A 24,992-nucleotide genomic window follows, 5' to 3' on the forward strand; every position below is an offset into this window, starting at 1 on the left:
CCAGGTTGCAAGATGACCCTACATAACAACTATTAAAAAAGAAAAAGAAAAAAACATTAGTACATATGAGAAATATTTCTGACAATTATGTTTGCTATGTAAATTGTCCATTTTCCTACATGGAGAGATTTGCTACTATTTAAATGTTCAAAGTGTAACTTCAGGATGGGACAGGAAAGATTTAAGGATGATAATGGGTGTGGAATGCTTAAGCCTAAAGTGTATGCATATAAGTCGGTAAAGCCTATTTGAAGCCGGCTCCACTTTTGAGCATTAGGCAAAGACAGATCACGCAATTTTAAAAAGCTTTTCCCATTATTAATCTCTAAGTGTGCAGAGTGAACTCTGATCAGGAAACCATATTATTTCTATAACACCTTGATGCCATGGAGAATTCAGGCATCTCTGGAGATCTGAAGTATGCATGGAGGGGCAAGACACAATAGCTGTCCAAGTTTCTTATCTCTGTCAACTCAAAGTTGCCCTAGAGGCTCATTCAGTTGCTCAGTGGAAGCCTTGCCACTAAGATAACTACTACTCACCAGGGATAAAGGATTGGAGCCATTAGAGTTAAGAACCAAATGGGAAGCAGATTGAAATGTGTCAGTATGGAGGTTCAAATGCACACACATATCTAAAATGAACCTGGCGAATGGAGGCCAGGGAAGCAGACACAATCAGCAAAGTAAACAGGATTGGGAAGAAGACACTCTGAAGGGGCAATGTGAGTTACTGGGTAGCTGAAATGAAATGTATGAATTAAAGGCAGGGAAAAGTGGCAAGTAGGCTCAAAACAGCAAGAAGGACTGCAGGTAGATATGTGGTAGAGTGCTTGCCCAGCAGAAGCACACCCCAAGGGTCAGAATCTGGTACTGTAAAATGATGACCTAAAATAAGAGGCAGCCAGAACAATAATATTATGAGAGAAAGTTTTTGTCTTTGATGAACAGATCATGCTTTTTTATTTACTTGTTTATTTAAGCTATAAACTCTTCCAAAAAGGTTTCTCACCTATATCTGAAAATCCACAGCCAACAAGTCAATTAACAGGTGAGGGAAAGACGGAGAGCGTGGGAAAAATAAACCAGTGGATTATCTGAGAAAGCAGCAGGCAAAGTAAACAGGAAGTGGTGATTTTTCCAAGATCTCCAGTGGCTCAACAATGGCATATGGGTTGAGTCATTGGGTGACATTTATCTTATGGTTTTAATCAAGAGGACAGACTGCATGATAAAGGAGATGGCACACCCAATGTCAATGCTACAATAAACAGGATATAAAACTCTGAGTGATGATGCTATAATTGCTTAGGTTCCATCCAAATCAAAACTTCATAAGTATGCCAGGAAAGGCAATTATGCAAATGATGCAGATAAGCCACTCCCAGAGAGTCTGGCTTCTCTCAGAGCAAAATTTAGCCAGTCCAGGGAACATCATATTCTTCCTATCAACCTCAATTAATACCATTTTCACAACAGATGAATCATACATGAGGTAGCATCTCATAATGTAGTCCTTACGTACCAGAAGATAATCTGCCAAATGATTTCCATCTAGGAATTGCTGCCAATTAATTACATTTTCAAAGCTAGCCCACTCCTGGTTAAATACCTTCTACTTCCTTATTTCCTGCTGCTTTCCTATTTGCTTCACTGGAGAGAGTTACTTTGTTTTATAAAATGCGAGAGAATATTATTCTTAGGTATGGTTCCCTAGGTAGTTGTTAAAAGCAGGTTTTGTTTATAGGGTAATTCTGAAAATGCTATAAACTTGGAGAGATTACAAGTGTGCCTTAGTCTATTAACTCACTCAGATAAATATCTGTATTCAAAAATCCCAAAACTCCGAGCTCCAAATAATTTTACTTCCTTTTCTGGTAGGGAAGGAAAAAAAAAACTGCTAAAAGAAGCAGTGTTGCTCTTTGAGTTGCTGGGAACTGAATTTTGGGCCTCACAGATGCTGGATGAGTGGTCTACCATGGACCCATGTGTCCTTTCCCGAGAAGTTGTATTTTGTCATCGAGAATCATTCTCTATGGGCTAGGAAACCTTTAAATAGGGAGGAGTCTGCACATGGACAAAATAAAACCACCACCAAGAGATCTACCAAAGCCTTGCACTAAGGAATATCTGTCACATGTATACTCCAGGAGTAAGTACCGTGAGTTTGAAGTCCCTATTGTTCCTGCAGACAGGAGATAGGTAGGTATGTTACTGGGAATTAGACTTTACCTGAGGTCCGCAGACTTCCCAGTCCTGTTTAAGCACATCACGTCCCTGGTCTGGTACCCAATCTGGATGTCCCAGTATCTGTTCTCCTGTCTGTTTTGTCTGTTTCTGTTTCTCTTCTTCTTGATGAGCTCACGGGCCTCTGGATCCTTCACAGCTTTTCCTCTCTCCTTCTCTCTCTCCTTGTTTTTGCCACGACGCCTGGCTTGCCTGGCTTGACGTGAGTGTGGTACTGAGCATGCGCTCCAGGGCCCTACCTGCAAGCTATACATACTCTCCTCTGCCTCACAGGGGTTGGACTGGCATACCTGGAACTCAGTGAGGTTGGGACAGCCAGAGCCTCCAAACTGTGGTGGTGCGACCACGTGCCTAGTGCGGTGCTGCAGGCCGCTGCCACAGGTCCTGGAGCACTCAGACCAGGACGAGAACTCAGACACGATGCAGTCTTGCTGACAAGGGATGAGGCAGGCCTGTTCCAGGAGGGGCTTGGGTTCAAAGTACTCGCAGATGATGTCCTCTGCGGGAATGTCCTTGTCCTTCTGGATGCACGTTATCTCTCTCACCTGGATGCCTTCCTCCCCCTTCACACATTCTCGTGCTTTCTCGAGGCTTTTTGAAATCACAGGCTGACACTGATTCCAGGGTCCCAGCCTCCAGTCGTACAACTCTTTGTGCCAGTCACACACTTTGAAGCAGTTTTGCTGGTTACTGGGTCTCACAGCCTGCTTGCAGTTCGTATGTAACGTTGTCCAGCCTTCCGAATGAGCGCACCACACAGCCCGAGTCTGGATGCCGCCCGGTCCACAGTCATCTCCCATACACCGTCCCCAGGGACCTATAAAACAGCACACAAGTTAGCAGGGCTGCAGGAAGAAAGTGATGTACCATTCCCATTTTAGAAAGACGTCTCTAGTCTTAGTACATTAACTTCCCGACGTCTTATAAAGTAGGTCTCTGAACGAGACGACTGGAAAAGTAACGCTTGTCCCTGAGTACTTTTACAAGAGGGAACTGTGTCAAGGAGTCTATATAAGGTAACAGCTGGGGCAATTTCACTTCAGGCCCTTTTGGGATTACTAAAAGTTTGCTTTGATTCATTTCCTTCATTTCAGGTGGATAGAGATTGTGTTGCTCATAAAGGGCATCAGAAACTAGTCACAGTGAAAACCCATTACTCTTGCCTCACACCCTGAACTCTGCTTTAGTAAGTGGTAAAGAAAATAACCCCTCATGAAAGCCTTTTCCTCCAGGCTTTCTCTGCCTGCACAATTAACTGTTTTGCAGAAAACGCTCTCCCTCACCTTCTTTTTTATTGTCGCAGGCTACAGGCTACGTTAGAAGAAGTCTAATGGCTGTGTACAGTGTTGCTGATAGAATTTAAAGTGGAACTGCATGGTAACTAAAACTGAGAAATCAAAAACCGTTTTTTTAAAGGGCACTTGATGTAAATAAAAAGGAAGCCTAAGTGAACTATAGAGATGAGTAAAGACATTTAATAAGATAAAAAAAAAAACAACAAAACTTCTCATAGCCTGACCTTTGTGTTACTTTGATTTCTTTCAATTAATTCATTAAATATGAATAAGTTGGTATTTTATGGGACACTTGAGTCAATGGTTTGAAAATGAAAGGTGTTTGCTATTCTAGAACATTTTTTTTTTTTGGTTCTTTTTTTCGGAGCTGGGGACCGAACCCAGGGCCTTGTGCTTCCTAGGTAAGCGCTCTACCACTGAGCTAAATCCCCAGCCCCAGAACATTTTAAAAGTAATCAAGGTTTTTCCTTTTCTTTCTTTCTTTCTTTCTTTCTTTCTTTCTTTCTTTCTTTCTTTCTTTCTTTCTTTCTCTCTTTCTTTTTCTTTCTTTCTTCCTTTCTTTCTTTCTTTCAGTTGTAAATAGATTCTTCTCTCACACAATACATCAACGACAATTTCCACACATCGTCCTCTTTCCATTCCTCCCAGCTTGTGCAACACCTCCCTGTCCCCCATATCCACTTCTTCCCCCATTTCCTTTTCAGGAAAAAGCAGACCTCCAAGAGACAACAACTAAATGTGACAAAATAGGATCCGAAAAGATGAGATGAAAACCTTCATATTGAGGTTGGACAAGGAAACCCAAAAGGAGGAAAAGAATCCCGAGAGCAGGCAAAAGTACCAGAGACACACCTGCTCCCACAGAAACACTGAGCTAACGGCCATGACTTATGTACAGAGGACCTTGTGCACACCCATGCAGGTATCGTCTTTGCTGCTTTAGTCTCCGTGAGCCTACATGGGCCCTGCTAAGCTGCTTTGGTGGGTCAATTTCTCCTGATGTCAACTCCTCTGACTCCAACATTCTTCCTTACCCTTCAGGTTCCTAAAGGTTCAGCCTCAGAGGTCTGATGGGACCTCCAATTTAGACTCTCTGCACAATGTCTGGCTATGGCTTTCTATACCCACTGCCATCTGCTGCCAGAGGAAGCCTCTAACCTGATGACTGGAAAAGGTACCAAGTATACGTGTCTTATCTATTTCTTTTTCTAAGAAAATTCAAACTGTTTCCAAGGCGTCTACAAAATCGGGTGTATTAAATTGAAAATACACTTTAGAATTGTGAATAAACACAAAGATCACATAAACACATGATTTTCAAAATGTCATCATGATGATGGGTACTTATTTGATGACCCCTGATTGTCATCAACAAGTCCTGAGGAGGTAAGTTTCACATGATCATAGGGTCCCCTGGGACAGACAGACAGACAGACAGACAGACAGACAGACACACACACACACACACACACACACACACACACACACACACACACACAGCTGCCACCCTTTTCCCTCAGTCCTACTTCTATAAGAAAAGGTCTGGCTTCACATTTATTTTTATCCACGTCTAGATTATGCATAAGGTTTTGTCTGCAACCTGCTGAAGAAAGAAGAAAGAGTAAAATCCATTAAACCAGGCAAAGGACTCATTCTGTGCCTCAGGAAAACAGGATGGGAAACAGGGCTGGTTCTCTAAATTCACATCTTTTTTTTTTTTTTGGTTCTTTTTTTCGGAGCTGGGGACCGAACCCAGGGCCTTGCGCTTCCTAGGTAAGCGCTCTACCACTGAGCTAAATCCCCAGCCAATTCACATCTTGAATGAACAATAAAACCATTTGCATTTTAAACCTAGCTCTTCTGACCCTTGGACTCCAATAAAGCCTAAGTCTAGAGCTTTGGGTTAAGATGCTGCCTTCTGTGCAAAACAGAATTAAATACAGGAGAAAACATACAAAGAATGATTTTATAGTATCTATATGTTTATATAAAGAGATGTTTAATGATGTCCTTCTTACAAGTGACACAATAAAATTGTAAACAGAAGAGCGAGAGTTATCTGAAATATTGGGCTAGTCATCTTTTCACTTAAAATAGTACTAGATTTGGTCTACTCAAAATATTATTTCATTAAATTCATATGTAAAATTGTATAAGTACTTAATAAATTCCAGAAAATAGAGTTTCTTGATGTTGAGGTTAATGCTTTGTAAACAACAACAACAAAAAAAAGACAGTGAATTTGTTGAACATGTCAGCATAAAGTACCTAATAAATGACATTTTAAACCTATTTTTACTTTGTCTCTGTATATTTTCCGACAATACTTTTGATGATTTCTTATAGACTTGCAAAATATTCCATCTGAGAATCTTAAAACTAAAGATGCATCTTAATAAAAAAAGACTTTATAGAATGTATAACACTTTAAAATTAATTCCACATAGCTTTAATTTTAGTTTCCTCTGTCCATTGTGTGTGAACAAAACTGTTATCCTATTTCCCACAGGAAGGCACAGTTATATTAGATTCAAGGCTAAACTACATGCTGCTCAGTGGGTATTTTAAAGCATGGGTGCCTTGTGCTAATTTAGAATCTCAATCCAAAGATAATTTATCTCTTTCTCCTCCTCTTTCCTTCCTTCCTTTCTTCCTTCCTTCCTTCCTTTCTTCCTTCCTTCCTTTCTTTTTCTTTTTCTTGAGACAGAGTTTCTTTGTGTAGCACTGGCTATCCTGGAACTCACTTTTTAGACCAGGCTAGCCCCAAACTCAGTAGAGATTAGCCTGCCTCTGACTCCCAAGTGCTGGGTACGTGCTACAACACCTGGTTGAGAATTTCTTGATGAGCCATGGCATTCCATCCTTGACAATAATCATGAGACTAGACCAATTATGAATGTTTAGCATTTTAATCTCAGAATAAAGCCAAAAGAATTTTATAGAAAATGTTCATACTGTTGACCTACTGTAAAGACCAGTTAATTGCTTCTACATTCCTTTTCATGAAGAGACATGAATAAAACTTGATTCCCCTCAGACAGTACATCAATGAAAGACCAGGAAAATGGTTTCGCCTAAGGCTAGTTTGAGTTCACTAACAGAAGTATACGTGGATCACTCACACAAAGTTTTATCACTACAAACCTCCACCAAATTATATCTCTAGAATCCTTTGCCCAGCTTGCAGACTCTTCCTCAAAAAAGCAGATTTCCTCTTGTTAGCCCTCATTTACAGTTCACATAAGATTGGTCACAAGCTATGGTCCTAGAACAGAATAATAATAGTAAGTTTTCTCCAAGGCCCATGATCGATCTAGTCTTAGGTTCTTAGGCACATTAGTAGTGTCAGATATTTGTTCTGTCTAGTGGAATTCTAATTAGAAAGTGGTTAGTTATTCCACTAACATTTGATACTATTATTCTGCCAAAGGAACATAGCAACAAAATGACTCTTAGTGACATACTGCTATACCCATAGATCAGTATATCACTCAGCTCTCGTTAGAGAAGTTTCTTCTTACAATGGATGACCCGCAGCTACACAAGGTGAAGCCACTGAGAGAGTTTGAAGCACTAAGTCCTAAATTGGATGATTGGATGTCTGCTTCAAGCTCTCCTCTCAAGGTTTAAGGTCTATGTGGAAGAGAAATCAGAAAGATTGTAATAACCAGAAGGAATGGATGGCTCCAAGATAACAGTCTCCTGCAAATGCAACAGAACTGATACACGTATGAGCTCACAAAGACTGTGCCAGTACACATAAGGGGCCCTAGCACAGAGTAAGTAAACACAAGCCGCTACCTATAAGTAGCTATCAGCAATTGATACACAACGACAAAAGCAAAATCAGGTTTCTCCAATGGAGTCTCCCTGTTTTTATAAACCACACTTTAGGTTAAGCCCATCCTCATGGGTAGTTGACCAGCCCAAAATGGCCTAAATGCTCTTTTGCAGTTTTTATCTTATTTTGCTCTGTTTGGACATTCCGTGTGTAATAGATTTTTGTTTACTTATTTTGATTTTTGTTTTTGTGTTTCTGTGGGGGTGGGCTGTGTGTATGCTTCCTGGTTTTGTTGTTTCGTTTTATTTTTGTCTTGTCCGTTGAAAGAAAACTAGAGTAAGAGAAAGTGAGGGAGTGAGGGAGTGAGGGAGTGAGTAAGAGAGATGGAGAGAGAGATACTATAAAGTTGGATAAGTAGGTGGTGAGGATGTGGGATAGGAAAACATGATCAAAATTTATAATATGACTTATTTTTAATTAAAAAAAGCTTTTTAAAATGATAAATAGCAGTTCTGCGAGCATTATAACTTTCTGAGCTTTTAGATCATGTTTCATTATTTTCTTGAGTTGTATACTTCTCATTTTATTGCCCAGGAGTGTTTCAACTCATAAGAGATACCTACACAATTGTCAATGAAAATAAATTATTGAACAACTGAATTTTAAAAATTTTCTAGTTGATGCTTTGATGCACAGAAACATATGACATCATTTATTGTGAGTATAACTTACTGGAAAAGTAAGAACAGTTTTGACATACTCTTCTGTTAAATTTTTAATTAAATTTTTCCATTGTACATATTTATTGTATATGGTCCACTGGTACGTCGGGACATTCATAGAAACATACAATATGTCTTTGATTTTATTTTTTGGATGTATTTAGTATCATACATATGTATGGATCATCTTTCACATGTGTTTGATTATATTTATGAATGTAAACTTTGCACTGACACTAATTTAATTGGCAACTTATTGTATGTGATAGTTTGTATCTCTTTCTCATGATACTTCAGTCACTAGACAAAAGGACATTACGAATTCAAATATGGTTCACATCCAGGACAGGTTCTTACTAACTGACTCTTCACCGATAACACTGTTCAGTTTTACATATTCTCACTGTAAGAACTAGACAACAGCATATTCCATGAAAATGCCACAGAGACCTATAATGAAACTAAGGAAAAACTGCAAAAGCAGAGGTGGCAACACAGTCATTATTAAAAGGGCTCATCCACCTTGCAGGCTCTAACTGCTGTCTTATCTTTTCATTGCACCTTGGGTATTGCATTGTGTCCAATTAAGTACTCTCACGAAAGATCAGATTTTTCACCACAGTATACCCAATGACTGGCTGTCTACTTATGCCCTCCAAGCAGTCTTGAAATAATCACACACTGCCTAGAATGAAGACCACATCTAAAATTGCTCTTGACAACCAAGCATAGTTAACCCAATTAGCTGCTCTGTTCCTAAGAGCACACATGGTTTAAAAAATAGCTTGAAAACAAAGTATGCAAATTCTGTTCAGGGAAACACAAAGTTCACTGCCATGCATGATGTGAGACAGTGGCACACAGCATCAAACATCTCCACACAAAGGTTAAGAGTCAGCCCCACAGCTTACATTACCACGAGTGAGAAGACATGGAGAGGAGGTGCTGTCTGTCTGTGTTTTCTAACAAGAACAAAGAGGATTTCCCGTGGGTTGAAATCTGCTTCATTTCTTTTTGTTCATGATAATTTAGAGAAAGTTGGAATCTAATTGGAAAATGAATAATAAACAGCTGTCTCCTTTAAGGCTTGGATACTATCACTTTATGAATAGAAATGTCTCCCTGTGTACAGATTTGTAGGACTGTGTTTATTCTCGATCAGGCAAAATCTGTCTAGAATGTAGGTCAATAAATATGTGTAAAACACCAAGCTTGACAGATTTTATGGAAATCTGGAGAGAAACATCAGTTGTCTTATTCTACCAAAAATAAGTCAAAGCAACTTTTTATTCTCAAAGCATTTATGTCATTAATACTTACAAAACAATTATTTCCAAGTAGAATGCATGTAAATTAAGTAACACTGAGACAAAAATATTACGTGAATGGTACTTGGCTTGGTTTCCATGCACCTAGGATATAAGATATAACTGTACACCAATTTTGAAAAAATTCAGAAAAAATAGATTATTTTACTTTACTAGAGTGAATTTTATAATGCATCTTTTTCCTTCATGTAATTCAAATCTCTCTACTTTGTTTGACAAAAGATGAACCACCAAATTCAAAATTAGCAGTTGTCTTAACAATTTCAGCGCTTCCTTGTTCTAAGATTGTTGATTTATGTGTCAAGGGCATTAGAACATTGAGTCCATAAAAGGCCATGTTATTGACAGGTGGCCAGCAACTGTTTTAAAGAGCCTTATAAAAGATAAACACTATTAAAGGAGCACGAGAAAATTATGCAAACTACTTTCCATTCTTGTTTGCTATAAACCTCTTAAGTGAGGCTGGTTCGTATTTGGCTAAATACATCTGCATCTTCCCAATGAGACAATGTGTCTTCCCTCCTGAAGGTGACCCTAGACTGGCACATCCTGCTTAGCACAAGGTCAAAGAGCATTTCCAAAGCTTTGTTAGGCACCAATTTCCATGTCTTGTTGGCTATAAAATATTATGTTTTAAAATTTACTGATAGCAAAAGTGTATCCATTTGGTTTTTACTAAACCAGAGCAGGTAAAACAAAGTAGAAGGAATTGCTGTTAAACAGAATGTCTTTCTCAATCCTAAATAACTTCATATGTTGTAAACCTACTGGGCAATCACATACATCTATATATCTATAGAGGATTGGGATACATTTGTTTTATAATCAGCATTTACATTTCATAATATTATATAAAATAATTTCATTTCGCTATATACAGACAGATTTAACTACTCACAGTCACTTAATCTGCTTCTCTAGGTTTATACCTAAGCTATGTTTATGTAATACTTTGCTCCATCACTGTCTCGTGGTTCAATTGATATTCTCCCAAGGGACAGCTATTTTCCAATCATTTTGGTATTAGAAAGAATACTAAGATAAGTGTGTGATAGGGTAGACATACCATCTGGCTCTAAGCTTTGCAATTTCCATCTCTTCTACATGATGGTCCCAAGGAATGTGTACCAATTAGCTCTGCAAATGGCAATTTATGAAGACATCCCTCTCTCCTCTTGATAACTGTTGCTCCAAATGTGGATTCCTGCTGGCAGAGTTCTATGTTTATTTCACCTTCTACCCACACTTGGTTTATTTTCACTCTAGTCATTTGAGTACTGCTAGTTCCAAAAAAGGCCCCAAAATGTCTTTGAGATTGCCAGGATCTTCTTCAGAACAGAAACACAATCTTGCTTCCCCTGTGTTCAGTGAAACATGCCAAAAGGTTTGCTCTAAAGAACAGTTGTTTGTGCTACAATTGTCTGTCTTGAAATATTTTCATAGCCATAAATGCACATGTCCTCTGTGTATATGTTATGGCTGTTAGCTTGCTGTTTTGGTAGGACTCCTAAATGAAAGAGTAAGGGGACTTCTTACTCTTTTGTCTGCTCTTGGGAGTCTTTTTCTCCTATTGGGTTGCCTTATGCAGCCTCAGAATGAGGGCTTTGGCCTCGTCTTATTGTATCTTGTTTTGTGCTGTTTGGTTGTTGTCTCTATGAGAAAACAGAGAAGCAGTAGATCTGAGGGAGAGAGAAGGTGGCAGAGAGCTGGGAGGAGTGAAGGGAGAGAAAACTATGGTTAGGATGCATTGTATAAGTACATTTTCTTTAAAAAAGAGGAAGAGGAGGAAGAAGAAGAGGAGGAGGAAGAGGAGAAGGAACAGGAAGAGGAAGAGGAGGAGGAAGAGAGGAAAGAACAGGAGGAAAGCACATTGCTTCTTTAACTTGAATTTTAATTTTATTAAATTTAATTTAAAGTATAACTCTCAAATGACAAATCAGTTTGGTGGATAAGGAGCGATTACCGTGGAAGTCAATTGTGCTTTCATCTTCAATAAGTAATTAAACTCTCATAAAAATTATAAGAGTATCAAATTAAGTGTTCAAAATTGGAACACTCTTAAATCTGATGAGAAAAGGAATGAAAACCAGAAGCTAGGAAATGTTTAACAATTACTAAATACAATAACCTATTTTTAGGATCTACCATGTTTGATCCTACTTGAGAAAATTACTCAGTCTTCTGGGCTCTGGGCTCTACTTTGATAAAATATACTAGAAAATGAATTATGTTATTTATTCTCACCATCTCATGAAAATGAAATATCTTTACAAGGAAGTAAGTACCTTTTTCTCACGCAAAAGATTCACATTTTTATGTGACAATATTTTAAATGTCCTCTTGCCTCCACTTCCCAAGTTTTTTATTACAGGAATTTGTAATTATGCCAAAGCAATGACAGTCTTGTTAATCTACTCTCTGTTAAAGCAAATAAGAAGGTCAAAGCATTTAGCAATTAAAAAAATAAAAGTCATGTTGCAAATTGATTCTTTTCAATAAAATATATAGAAGTTCATCTAATCACTGCATCCCAAATGCTCATTGTAGCAATTTTTGCACTGAGTACACACACACACACACACACACACACAAACTGGGGTAGAGGACATGGTAGGTGAGAGGAGTGGAGGAAGAGGAAAGTGTGGTCTCAATGTATTTCATGGGAGAATATTTTGTTTTTAAAAATGAAATATGCAAAATATTATAAGCATCCACAGTATAAATTCCTGATGATATAGTGATTATTAATGAAAATTTAAAAGCATGTGCTCTCTTCTATTTATTGAAAGTAGAACTTGAAGCAAAGCATACCTTATTTTAGCATTATTCTGTGGCTGAGGAATAAGGCACAGAGTAAAACTGGAAAGGGGCATTAAGAGAAAGTCAGTACAAACATGTGCAATCAAATTTTCCACTATAAGTGATTAGTTTTGATGCCACAGATTTTCTTCATGAATGCTTTATGAAATGCATTATAGAACTGTCTGTCAGTCCAGAAGACAGAAGAACTAAGCAGTCCTACTTGGACTCTTCTATTAGTTACTGTCCTTAATACCTAACTTAAGGAAGACAGAGTTTATTTGGGTTCACAGATTGAGGATACAGTCTGTCATGGTTGGGAAGTACCATGACACCTCTGGTCACACAGTCAAGAAACAGAAAGTCATACATTCTGGTGCTCAGTTTGCTTCTTTTCTTTATATTTTTTATAAAAGTGTAGCCCATGGAGTTGAACTGACCATACCAGTGATGAATTTTTCTACTTCATTTAACCCAGTGTAGAAAATACATGTTACATACATCACAGACATATATTATTGTTCCCTAGATCATTAAATATTCTATGCAATTGACTAGCACAACTCCTATTGCTGTCTGTTCAATTTGAAGTAGCACGTAGGAAATGACTGATTTTTTTTGTTCTTTCATCATTCAGGAACATTCATTATGCTTTTTAAACCAAAACTAACCATAGGCTCACTTTCAAACTGGTAACCAGCAAGGCATACATTGTCCCACTGGAGCTGCCTTCCAATATCATAGAATTTAAGATTTGGGTATTCTCAAAGTGGTTATTGGAAAATTATGCTTATAATGTCAATAGTGTTTCACCCTCCCTCTCAGTGTCTGTGTGTGTGTGTGTGTGTGTGTGTGTGTGTGCGCGCGCGCGCGTGTTTGTATGTGCCCAAACACACAAGCATGCACATGGATCACATGTGTGCTCTATTTTTTATAAAAGTACCTATAAATGCATGTGTATTTAGAGGCCAGAGATAAATTCTGGTCTTTTTCCTTCATCTTGGTTTCATCTGGGTATCTTTATCCATCACTTTCCACCTCGTTTTTTAAACTGAAGCTAACTAGTGTAGCTAGGATAGCTGGCCAATGATCCCCATAGATTGTCCTAGCTCCACTCTTGTGCCTGATATATACATGGATACTGGAGATAAACCTCAGATGTTTATGCTCAAGCAGTAAGCACTTTATGGACTGAGTTATCTCCCCAGACAGACCCTTGAAGTTTAATCCATGTACATCTAATGTAATAGTAAAGCATTGGCCTTGTGCTAGGTCCCTAAGTCATCCTCTTGCCTAGTATGCTCCCCGTAGCCCTCAGAAATACTTCGACTACCACAGTCTTTCTCCAGATGAGACTAGTCCTTGGCACTGGCTCCTCATCTCACTCAGGCCTATGCCAAATATGTAAAATTTCATACAGATCCTGAAGCCTTAATGCTTCAAGGTGTAGTCCTTATAATTGATGCTGTAGCTGTCTGTTACAATGGCATCAAAGGGAAGAACAGTGGTCATTGGATAGATTGGGAAAGTCCCAGGTATCAAATGATTGGGTCACTGTTGCAAAGTCAATTGATTTAAAGGATAAATATAAAAATATCAGAGCTAAACTTGTTCACAATGTTGCCAATAACACAAATGAAGACACAGGGATGGCAGTACCACTGCTGCTGTTCTGGCCTGTTCTATTGCCAAAGGGGGCTTTGACAAGTCCAGCAAAGGGGCTAATCCAGTACAAATCCAGAGAAAAGTGACTTTGGCTGTTGATGCTGTAATTGCTGAACTTAATCAGTCTAAACCTGTGACAACCCCCAAGAAATTGCTCAGGTTGCTACAAGTCCTGCAAATGGAGACAAAGACATTGAAAACATCTTTTCTGATGCCATGAAAAAGGTTGGAAGAAAGGGTATTAATATAGGGAAGAATGGAATGATGAACTAGAAATTATTGAAGCATGAAATTTGGTAGAGGATGTATTTACCCCTACCTTATTAACACATCAAAAAGCCAAAAATGCTAATTCCAAGATGCCTATGTTCTTCTCTTGAGTGGAAAGAAAATTTCTAGTGCCCAGCCCATGGTACATGCTCTTGAAATTGCCAATGCTCATCCAAAAGCCTTGGTGATAATCACTGAAGATGTTGTCAGAGACACTCTAAGCACACTGGTTTTGAACAGGCTCAAAGTGCCTTCAGGTTGTAGCAGTCAAAGCTGAAGGGTTTGTGGACAATAGAAAGAACCAGCGTAAAGATATCACTATTGCTACTTGAAGAAGAGTTGAACCTAAACCTTGACGATGTTCAAGCTCATGACTTAGGAAAAGTTGGAGAGATCAGTGTTACCAAAGATGACACAATGCTTTTGAAAGGCAACGAGGCTCTAGTTGATAAAACATATTCATTGAGTAGCTAGACATCTCAACTAGGGAATATGAAAAGGAAAAGCTGAATGAGTGACTTGTTAAACTTTCAGATGGAGTACCTGTGCTGAAGCTTGGAGGGACAAGTGATGTGGAAGTGGGTGAGAAGAATGGCAGAATTACAGATGTTCTCAGTTTCATAAGAGCAGCTGTTGAAGAAGGCATTGTTCTAGGAGGGGGCTGTGTCTGCTTCTATGCATGCCAGCCTTCCATTCATTAAAACCTGCTAATTAAGATCAGGAAAATGCAGGTGTTGAAAGAGATTTCATAGTTGAGAAAATTCTGCAGATTTCCTCAGAAGTTGGTTATGATGCTTTTTTTTTTTTGAGATTTTTGTGAATATGGTGGAAAACAGAATCATTGATCCAACAAAGGTTGTAAGAATTTCTATACTGGATGCTGCTGGGGTGGCCTCCTTGCTAATTGCTACCAAAGCTGTAATGACAGAAATTCCTAAAGAAGAGACGGACCCTGGAACGGGTACAGTGGGTGGAATGGAATGGAATGGGGTATAGGAGGTGGCATAATGCCTAAAATAGTGCTTTGCCCTTACCAATGAACTATGACAGAAAGCTCAAGGCAGGTTCTTCAGTGATAACTTCAGAGAAGTCACCTGAAGCTTGTGACTGAAGAGAAGGGTGGCTGATCACTGTCAACATCAGTACTGGTTTCCTTTGACAGTGCATAATGGTTTACGGCTGACATTTCTGATGGTGGGTGCAAGAGCCTGCTTTATGTCACTGAGGCATCTCTACTGTTCTGTTAGCATCCGCACTGTAGCGCTGTGTCACCACATGAAGCAGCCTATCTGTGGAGGGTGGGAATGATTGCACACAAAGTAGAGAAGTATCCAACTATGTCCCAATCTTTGTGTAATACAATTTTGTTTTAAGTTAAAAAATAATAGTCAATTGTCATTTTGTTCAGTGCATCCTGTATAAGTCTCTTCAATGGTACAAATTTGCTGACCTTATTTCTTTAATACATTATAGTACTATTGTAATTAAGGGATCTATTTTTTAGATAATGAGCTGAGTAGGAATTCTAGTGTTCTTTTTTTTCTTTTTACTCTCACACATATTCTTTTGATCACTGTCAACATCAGTACTGGTTTCCCTTGACAGTGATTGATACTTTTGATACTGTGCACACATAAGATACAAGGCCAAGTGGTCAGGTATCCTCCAACTCCTCTAGTCACATGCTGGTAAAGATACTGCTGACACAAGAGGCAAAACAATATCCATGATAAATGTGAATTTGGATGACAATATTTTGCTGTCTCATTGTTGGTAGAAACCATATGATACAATCAACTGTTTGGCTACTACATAGAGATGTAATGAGAACAGTGCCCTCACAGTGTGTCCATTTATAGCAACATCACTGACATTATAATATCTATTGGAATCATGTTGCCATAAGCAAAAAAATGCAAACAAAAAATCATCATGTTAGAACGAAGTGGATAGTGGGAAGAATCTGTAATAAAAATAACTTTGAAAAGACATTTGGAAGATACATAATGGTCCTATAGTTAGCTTCCAGTAAAGTCTTAAAAGAAAATGTTACTCAGAGCTTGGTAATAGTTGCTTTTAACAGGGCAAATTTTATATGAACCCATATATTTGAACTACCATAAATCAGTATAAAAGAAGGTAAAATAGATGATACTCTTGCTTAAGGGAAGAGAAATACAGAAGATTATTGAGTGATAAATGCAGGACATCAGTTTGTCATGATGAAACCATTGTGAACATGAAAAGTGATAATGGTAAGGTAACACAATGAATCATAATACTCAAAACTTATTCATTCAAACATGATAAAATGGTAAATATGTGCTATGTACATTTTATATAAACTTTTACTATGTGTGTTATTGCAATAAGCACTAGATCACACTTTACATTCATTTTTACAATGATTTGAAATCTACAGAAAGTCTCATGACATAGCAATGTATGTGTAAGTTTCTAGAGGGTGAATGCAACGTTTGAAACCTTAGTGAATTCGAAAGTTCTTTAAACCTAAAGGCAATTTATTTGAGACCCTCCAGCAAAAAGGAAGGTCTAGTTACAAATTTAATAGATTTTTCTTTTTCTTCTTGAACACAGGAAGATTCACTGTGCAACTCAGATATGCAACAACTATCATCTCACTCTGGTGCTCAGTATTTTAAGTAGGTAGTCATGAAAAATAATATACCCTAACTTCATTTTCTGATGATGTCCCAGTGCCAATTGCACGTCTGTAGAGCCATAATAGAGTTTTAACCAGTAATTCAAAATTGTAGTCATGATTTCTATGGAAGAGAACATAAAACTCCAATGCTAGTGAGTGCCCTTAGACTTTTATGTTTTCATTACACACTTAGAAACATTTTTATTACTTGCTCCTTTGGGATATTCTAACCCACACTTGAATTAGCAAATGTCTACATAGCTGTTACATTTCATGTGTTATAAAACTAATTTACGGGCATATATAAAGTTTTTATATATATTTGCATTCAATAAATCACTCCTATAAAGCAGGACCAATTTTTCCTTAAAGTTATATATTAACTAATAAGGGTAAGGAGTAAAAAGAATATCAGTGAATGACATTATCCCCTTATCGGTCATTAGACAAAGTCTACCTTCACTACCAAGAACTGTTACAAAGAACAAATATAAAAGCTTCTCAAAGACTGACTATTCACACTGAGTTATGAGTTTATGATCTAGTAAATAAAACTTTTGTTATTACATTAATCACTAGCCATATCCATTGCAGTGTATTTTTATAATATCCACATAATTTCTATTACCATGTGTTAAAAGTTTTAATAATATAAGTAAATGATTAAAGTATCTGGCACATGAAATTTTCAGCATATTATCTGGTAGATAAATGAGGTTTGTAGATGCAATTTTTATATTATCTGTATGTGCAATTAACTTGGCTGAGCCTAATTAATTTTCCAAATTCTACGTGACAAGGAAATTGAATGTAGTTTCAAGTAATAATTTGTATCATTAGGGACTTGAAAATATCTGCTAGAAGTTAGATTGATATTCCTATGGTGTGGAAAAGTCAAGCAAAATTTCTAAGATTAATTACTAGTTCAAACTATAGGATGAAAGGGAAACTAATAAATGTTATGCTAAAGATCTGAATGCAAATACTTCAAGTTATCAAAGAGTTGGTTGAGGAAGGTTGCAATTTTGAATAGAATATTCTTACCTTACTTAGTATCAAAATAGACAAGCATTTTAATATTGTTCTATGAAGATACTATTCTGAGTTTATATACATATTTTGATACTTCAGTCCACAATTACTTTATCTATATTTCAATGAAGATCTTACAAAACATTTAAGATTTATTTTACTTTTATCCTATAGTTTTTTTTTATTTTTGCTGTCTAAAGCAGGAGACGTTGGTCAGTTAAAACATTGCTTAAGACCAAAATTATATAAATAAAAGTTTTGTGTGTGTGTATATATATATATATATATATATATATATATATATCCTGATTATAGTCTCTTCTTCCTCTAATCCTACCAGTTCCCACTCACCTTTCTTTCCATCGAGATCTACACTCTCTATCATTCATTAGAAAAGAAGAGGCTGAGTATACTGTATTGTGTGGATGTGCCACATTTTCTGTATCTATTCCTCTGTTGAGGGACATCTGGGTTCCTTCCAATTTCTGGCTATTATAAATAATGGTGCTATAAACATAGTGGAGCATGTGTCCTTGTTATATGTTGGAGCATCTTTTAGGTATATGCCCAGGAGTGGTATAGCTGGGTCCTCAGGTAGTGCAATGTCCAATTATCATAGGAACTACCAGACTTAGTTCCAGAGTGGTGGTACCAGCTTGCAGTCCCACCAACATGGAGGAGTGTTCCTCTTTCTCCACATCTTCATCAGCATCTGTTGTCACCTGAGTTTTTCATTCTAGCCATTCTGAGTGGTGTAAAGCGGAATCTCAGTGTTGTTTTGATTTGCATTTCCCATGTGACTAAGGATGATGAACATTTCTTTAGGTGCTACTCAGGCATTCGGTATTCTTCATTTGAGATTTCTTTGTTTATCTCTGTTCCTCATTTTAATAGGATTATTTGATTCTTTGGACTCTAACTTCTTGCCTTCTTTAATATTCTAATATTAGATATTAGTCCTGTATCTGATATAAGATTGGTAAAGACCTTTTCCCAATCTGTTGGTTGCTGTTTTGTCCTATTGACAGGACAATGTCCTTTGCCTTACATAAGCTTTGCAATTTTATGAGGATTAATTAGTTGGTTCTTGATCTTAGAACAAAAGCCATTGGTCTCTGTCCAGGAAATCCCCCCCCCCCGTGCCTATGTGTTCAAGGTTTTTCCCCACTTTCTCTTCTATTATTTTTAGTGTTTCTGGTTTTATTTGGAGGTCCAAAATGTGGATGCTTCATCCTTTCTTAGAAGGGAAAAGAAAATACTTACAGGAGGAAATACAAGGACAAAGAGTAGAACAGGGAGTAAAGAAAAGGAGAGCCAGAGACTGCCCCTCCTGGGGATCCATTTGGGCTTGAACTTTGTACAAGGAGATAAGAATGGGTCAATCAGCATTCTTCAACACGTTGACATCCAGTTGAACCAGCACCATTTGTTGAAAATGCTGTCTTTTTTTTCCCACTGGATGGTTTTAACTCCTTTATCAAAGATCAAGTGACCTTAGGTGTGTTGGTTCATTTCTCAGTCTTCACTTATATTCCATTGATCTACCTGCTTGTTTCTGTACCATGCAGTTTTTTTCACTATCGCTCTTATTACTGCATGAGATCGGGGATGATGATTCCCCCCGATGTTCTTTTATTGTTGAGAATAATTTTAGCTACCCTGGGTTTTTGGTTATTACAAATGAATCTAATTCTATGAAGAATTGAGTTGGAATTTTGATGGGGATTGCATTGAATCTGTAGGCCATTTTTAATTCCAATCCATGAACATGGGAGATTTTTTCATCTTCTGAGATCTTCTTTGATTTCTTTCTTCAGAAACTTGAAGTTTTTGTCATAGAGATCTCTCATTTGCTTAGTTAGAGTTACACCCAGTTATTTTATATTATTTGTGCCTCTTGTGAAGGGTGTCATTTCTCTAATTTCTTTCTCAGTCTTTTTATTCTTTGAGTAGAGGAACTAGAAAATACCATCTTGAGTGGGGCAACCCAGTCACAAAAGAACACACATGTTATCCACTCACTGATAAGTGGATATTATCCCAAAAGCTTGGAATACCTAAGAAAAATGCACAGATAATATGAAGCTCAAGAGGAAGGAAGAGCAAAATGTGGATGCTTCATCCTTTCTTAGAAGGGAGAACAAAATACTTACAGAAGGAAATACAGGGACAAAGAGTAGAGCAGGGAGTAAAGAAAAGGTGAGCAGAGACTGCCCCTGCTGGGGATCCATTCCATAGGCAGCCACCAAACCCAGTTACTATTGTTGATGCCAAGAAGTGCTTGCTGATAGGAGGCACATATGGGTATTTCCTAAGAGGCTCTGTCAGAGCCCTAAAGATACAGGTGAATATGGTTGCAGCTAAACGTTGGACTGAACAAGGGGACCCCAATGGAGGAGTTAGAGAAAAGACTGAAGGAGCTTCAGGTGGTTTTAACCCCATAGGAAAAACAACAATATCAAACAGCCAAATCCCACCAAAGCTCCCAGGAACTAAACCACCAACCAATGAGTACACGTGGAGGGATCCATGGTTCCAGCCACATATGTAGCAGAGGATGTCATTGTCCAGCATCAATATCAGAAAAAGTCCTTGGTCCTGTGAAGGGTTATTTCCCCACTTTAGGGAAATGCCAGGGCGTTGAGGTTAGAGTGGGTGGGTGGAAGTGGGTGGAAGTGCAGAAGCAGGAGGAGGTGGGATGGGGTATAGGGGGGAAAGGGATAACATTTGGAATGTAAATACATAAAGTATCCAAGAAAAATAAAATTTAAAAAAAACATAAAAAGAAAAGAACAGGCTTCTTAGAGATAATAATAAAACATAACAATAAAATATTATAGACAAAACATAAACTGTCACATTGAATTTAATTAGACTCAGACAAAATAACAAGAGGAAAAGAGCCCAAGAGAAGGCCAAGAATCAGAGACCCATTCATTAGCTCACTTAAAAAATCCATTAAAAACACTAAATTGGATGCTATAATACATAAACCCAGAGGATCTGATGCAGACCCATGAATTTCCTGAACCTTATGTTTCAGTCTCTGTGAATTCATATAAGATTTGTTCTGAGAGACGGAGAGAGGCGAAAGAGAAAGAGAGAGAGAGAGAGAGAGAGAGAGAGAGAGAGAGATTTGAGTTCCAATCATTTGGTTACATATTTCTTTTCATTTTCATTACTAAAATATAAAAAGAACTCAAGAAGTTAGACTTCAGGGAGACAAATAACCCTGTTAAAAATGGGGTTCAGAGCTAAACAAAGAATTCACAGCTGAGGAATGCCAAATGGCTGAGAAACACCTAAAGAAATGTTCAACATTTTTAGTCATAAGGGAAATGCAAATCAAAACAACCCTGAGATTTCACCTCACACCAGTGAAAAAGGCTAAGATCAAAAGTTCAGGTGATAGCAAATGCTCATGAGGATGTGGAGATAGAGGAACACTCCTCCATTGTTGGTGGGATTTCAGACTGCTACAACCATTCTGGAAATCAGTCTGGAGGTTCCTCAGAAAATTGGACATTGAAATACCTGAGGACCCAGCTATACCTCTCTTGGGCATATACCCAAAAGATGCCCCAACATATAACAAAGACATGTGCTCCACTATGTTCATAGCAGTCTTATTTATAATAGCCAGAAGCTGGAAAGAACCCAGATGCCCTTCAACAGAGGAATGGATACAGAAAATGTGGTACATCTACACAATGGAATATTACTCAGCTATCAAAAAGAATGACTTTATGAAATTCATAGGCAAATGGATGGAACTGGAAAATATCATCCTGAGTGAGGAAACCCAATCACAGAAAAACACACATGGTATGCACTCATTGATAAGTGGCGATTAGCCCTAATGCTTGAATTACTCTAGATGCACAGAACACATGAAACTCAAGAAGGATGATCAAAATGTGAATGCTTCACTCCTTCTTTATAGGGGGAACAAGAATACCCTTGGCAGGGAATAGGGAGGCAAAGTTTAGAACAGAGGCAGAAGGAATACCCATTCAGAGCCTGCCCCACATGTGGCCCATACATATACAGCCACCCAATTAGACAAGATGGATGAAGCAAAGAAGTGCAGGCCAACAGGAGCCGGATGTAGATCTCTCCTGAGAGACACAGCCAGAGTACAGCAAATACAGAGGCGAATGCCAGCAGCAAACCACTGAACTGAGAATAGAACCCCCATTGAAGGAATCAGAGAAAGAACTGGAAGAGCTTGAAGGGGCTCGAGACCCCAAAAGTACAACAATGCCAAGCAACCAGAGCTTCCAGAGACTAAGCCACTACCTAAAGACTATACATGGACTGACCCTGGACTCTGACCCCATAGGTAGCAATGAATATCCTAGTAAGAGCACCAGTGGAAGGGGAAGCCCTTGGTCCTGCCAAGACTGAACCCCCAGTGAACGTGATTGTTGGTGGGAGGGTGGTAATGGGGGGAGGATGGGGAGGGGAACACCCATATCGAAGGGGAGGGGGAGAGGTTAGGGGGATGTTGGCCCGGAAATGAGAAAGGGAATAACAATTGACATGTAAATAAGAAATACCCAAGTTAATAAAGATGAAAAAAAAACAAACAAACAAACAAAAAAAAACAAAAAAAAAGTATTCCTCTAAAGGCTTAAAGTATAGTGTTTGGAAATTAAAAAGTAAATACACTTGTCAGTTATAACAATATCAGTTTAAAGAGAACTATCCTTTCTAAATAGTTTAGAATGCAGTTAATTAATTATGATCCACAACTTAATGTATGTATTTAGAATGTCAAGACAGAAATATTGCCAGTGCAAATTTAGTCAAATTGTTTGATTTACTTATCACCTTTCTGAGATGAGAAATATCTGAAATTGAAAAGGAGATAGAGTTCTTGTGCTCAGGTCATAATGTTATCCTTATTAGTAAGTTTTAGTAGGAGAAATAAAGTTTATTTTATCAACATTTACAGAGTGCAACAATGAATATAACGAAGAATTATACAGTCCTATAATATGCACATATTCGAGGTGGGAGAGGTCTGTGTCTTGATTTCCAAACCAATTTATCTACATAGGTATCATCATCTCAAACAAAACAAAATATACATGTACCATAAAGTGGAAAGAATTAGTTGTTAGTAAGTAAATCTCAGCAAACGTGGGGGTAAATTTTGTTACTTAAGTGGTAAAAACACCATGCACTAAATTTTACATAATGTCCTGTAGTCGTTTTAGAGCAGCGATAAGAAGAAATGGACCATTGGAATACAGTCTTCTAAATGTTCTTTACCATACAGTTTGATTTAATGTAGTCTTTAAAAGCAGGAGAATGGGCTTCATGGCTATATCCAGGGTGGGAAGGAACTGGAGGAAGACAAAAGACATTTGATTTAGGTACGTTTGTGGACATGAGGAGCTCCGATTGAAAGTTAGAAATGGCAGTCATAGACATTGAGGATTTCTTGACCTCACAATGTTGAATCACAACAGTGAGTGTAGAGTCCTAGAGAAACATTGGGAACATAAACCAAATGACAGAAGGTAAGACGCTGAACTGAGAAATGGAAGAGAGAATAGGAAACCCAAGTCAGTGAGCTGTAGCAAACCTGATAAACCATGTAAATTGCAGGTTAGAATTGGGCATCTTAGGATGTCCTTAATGTCCCATAGTAGTGAGCTTGCCTATTCTCAGTGTGTGGTTTGCTTTCAGTAAGGTCTCTAATGTGACCTGTCCTAAATGCTTTCACATGCATCTCCACCGTGCCCTTCACTGTTCATTATTTCATCCCTTTTTGTAGGAAGATTTGAAGCCAGTCAAAGACCCACATGCTATCATGTTCCTCATGCAGTTTCCACTGAAGTGTAAATGTATCGATGAAAAGGATACCAAAATGCATGTAATATGTAATTGGTCCTGTTCAATAGGAAATATTTGGTGAGCTCTAAGAGATCGTATAAGATTCCTAACTAAAAGTAGAATTTTGACATTCCTTCTATTAGGAAGGTCCTAGTGAGTACAGGGCATGGGTGAGAAGAGCAAGGTCACTTAGCACTCCCAAAGTGACAGTAATGAAAGCAACACTAGATATTGTAATCATATTGACAGCATCAATGAAGCACAGTCAATGGGTCCAGTATGAAATATGCATTAAGTATAGGGTTAATTAGTGAGAAAAATGAATTCATAGGTCAACGAAACTTGTAAAATTAATCACAGATTCCAGGAGTTACTCAGAGACATTAGTTATTAGGTAATTAAACTGTAAATCATGGCTACTGTTTTTTTACATAGGTCCACCACCTATTGTTGAGAATAGTAATTTATCAGAGATTAACATTGCTGTCCTAGTGGCTTCCTTTGCTCAGAGCTTGTCACCAGGAAGACTTGTGTCTCTCACATATATTTTATTTTAGACTTGTTTGTCACTTGCTAATATGCTTGTGACCATATGACTGTATGGAGCGATGGAATTCAAATTATCTCTCCTCTTTGCTCTGATGGTGTTAATGGCCTGCTCATTATTTCTGTGGCATTTTCTTTGGTGTCACAAGTTCTGCCTGAGAGTGTTTTACATTTTCATAATTGCTCCCCGACTGAAAACATCTTGGCTTTTCCGTGTGACAAACATCACCTCTAAGCTGTGAAATTCATTACTCTCAAAGGAAATCTCAACTGCTTGGAGGGCTCTCCTCATTTTTCCAAAGGTTGAATGTTTTAATCCTGAGATAAACAAAGTTTCATAATTTTATATTATGAAATACTCTGATCTTATGATTTCTCATGGATTCATGACAAAAAGGATTACAGGAGCTCTATTCATAACGGAACTTATTTCCCAACCCTAACCACAGATCCCGCAATAGAGAATAAGGTTTACTTATAGCAAAAAGAAAATGAGCAAGTATAAGGTTTATTCATTATATTTTGGAATTCCAAACTGAATTCAAAGCATTACCTATTCTTAGAAGGACAAGTGAAATACGGGGGGCTTCAGTAGGATTAGAAAGTTTTACAATGGTGGGTAGGTAGGTCGGTAGGTAGGTAGGCAGGAAGGAAGGTGGTAGCTAGGTAGGTAGGTAGGTAGGTAGGTGAGGTAGGTAGGTAGGTAGGTAGGTAGGTAGGTAGGTAGGTGAGGTAGGTAGGTAGGTAGGTGAGGTAGGTAGGTAGGTAGGTGAGGTAGGTTGGTGAGGTAGGTAGGTAG

At 38.0% G+C, this 24,992-nt stretch overlaps 1 protein-coding gene and 1 pseudogene across 3 annotated transcripts in view; one reads left to right on the forward strand and one right to left on the reverse strand.

The window, feature by feature from the left end:
• The window catches only part of Thsd7a (thrombospondin type 1 domain containing 7A), a 446,922-nt gene that overhangs the window by 264,389 nt on the left and 157,541 nt on the right, over positions 1-24,992 (reverse strand). For both annotated transcript variants that reach the window (XR_015685737.1, NM_001191970.2), the window contains 1 exon segment: positions 2,232-3,063. Coding sequence is in view for 1 of the 2 variants with exons in the window: in NM_001191970.2 (NP_001178899.2) it covers positions 2,232-3,063 (832 nt within the window). In the remaining variant the exon portion in view is untranslated.
• On the forward strand, positions 10,676-16,297 carry LOC103692074 (60 kDa heat shock protein, mitochondrial pseudogene; annotated as a pseudogene). The gene is made up of 2 exons (XR_015687178.1): positions 10,676-10,756; positions 13,531-16,297. The product of XR_015687178.1 is annotated as a 60 kDa heat shock protein, mitochondrial pseudogene (transcript).

Source organism: Rattus norvegicus, chromosome 4 (genome assembly GCF_021556685.1).
Source record: "Rattus norvegicus strain SHRSP/BbbUtx chromosome 4, alternate assembly SHRSP_T2T, whole genome shotgun sequence".
Lineage (NCBI taxonomy): Eukaryota > Metazoa > Chordata > Mammalia > Rodentia > Muridae > Rattus > Rattus norvegicus.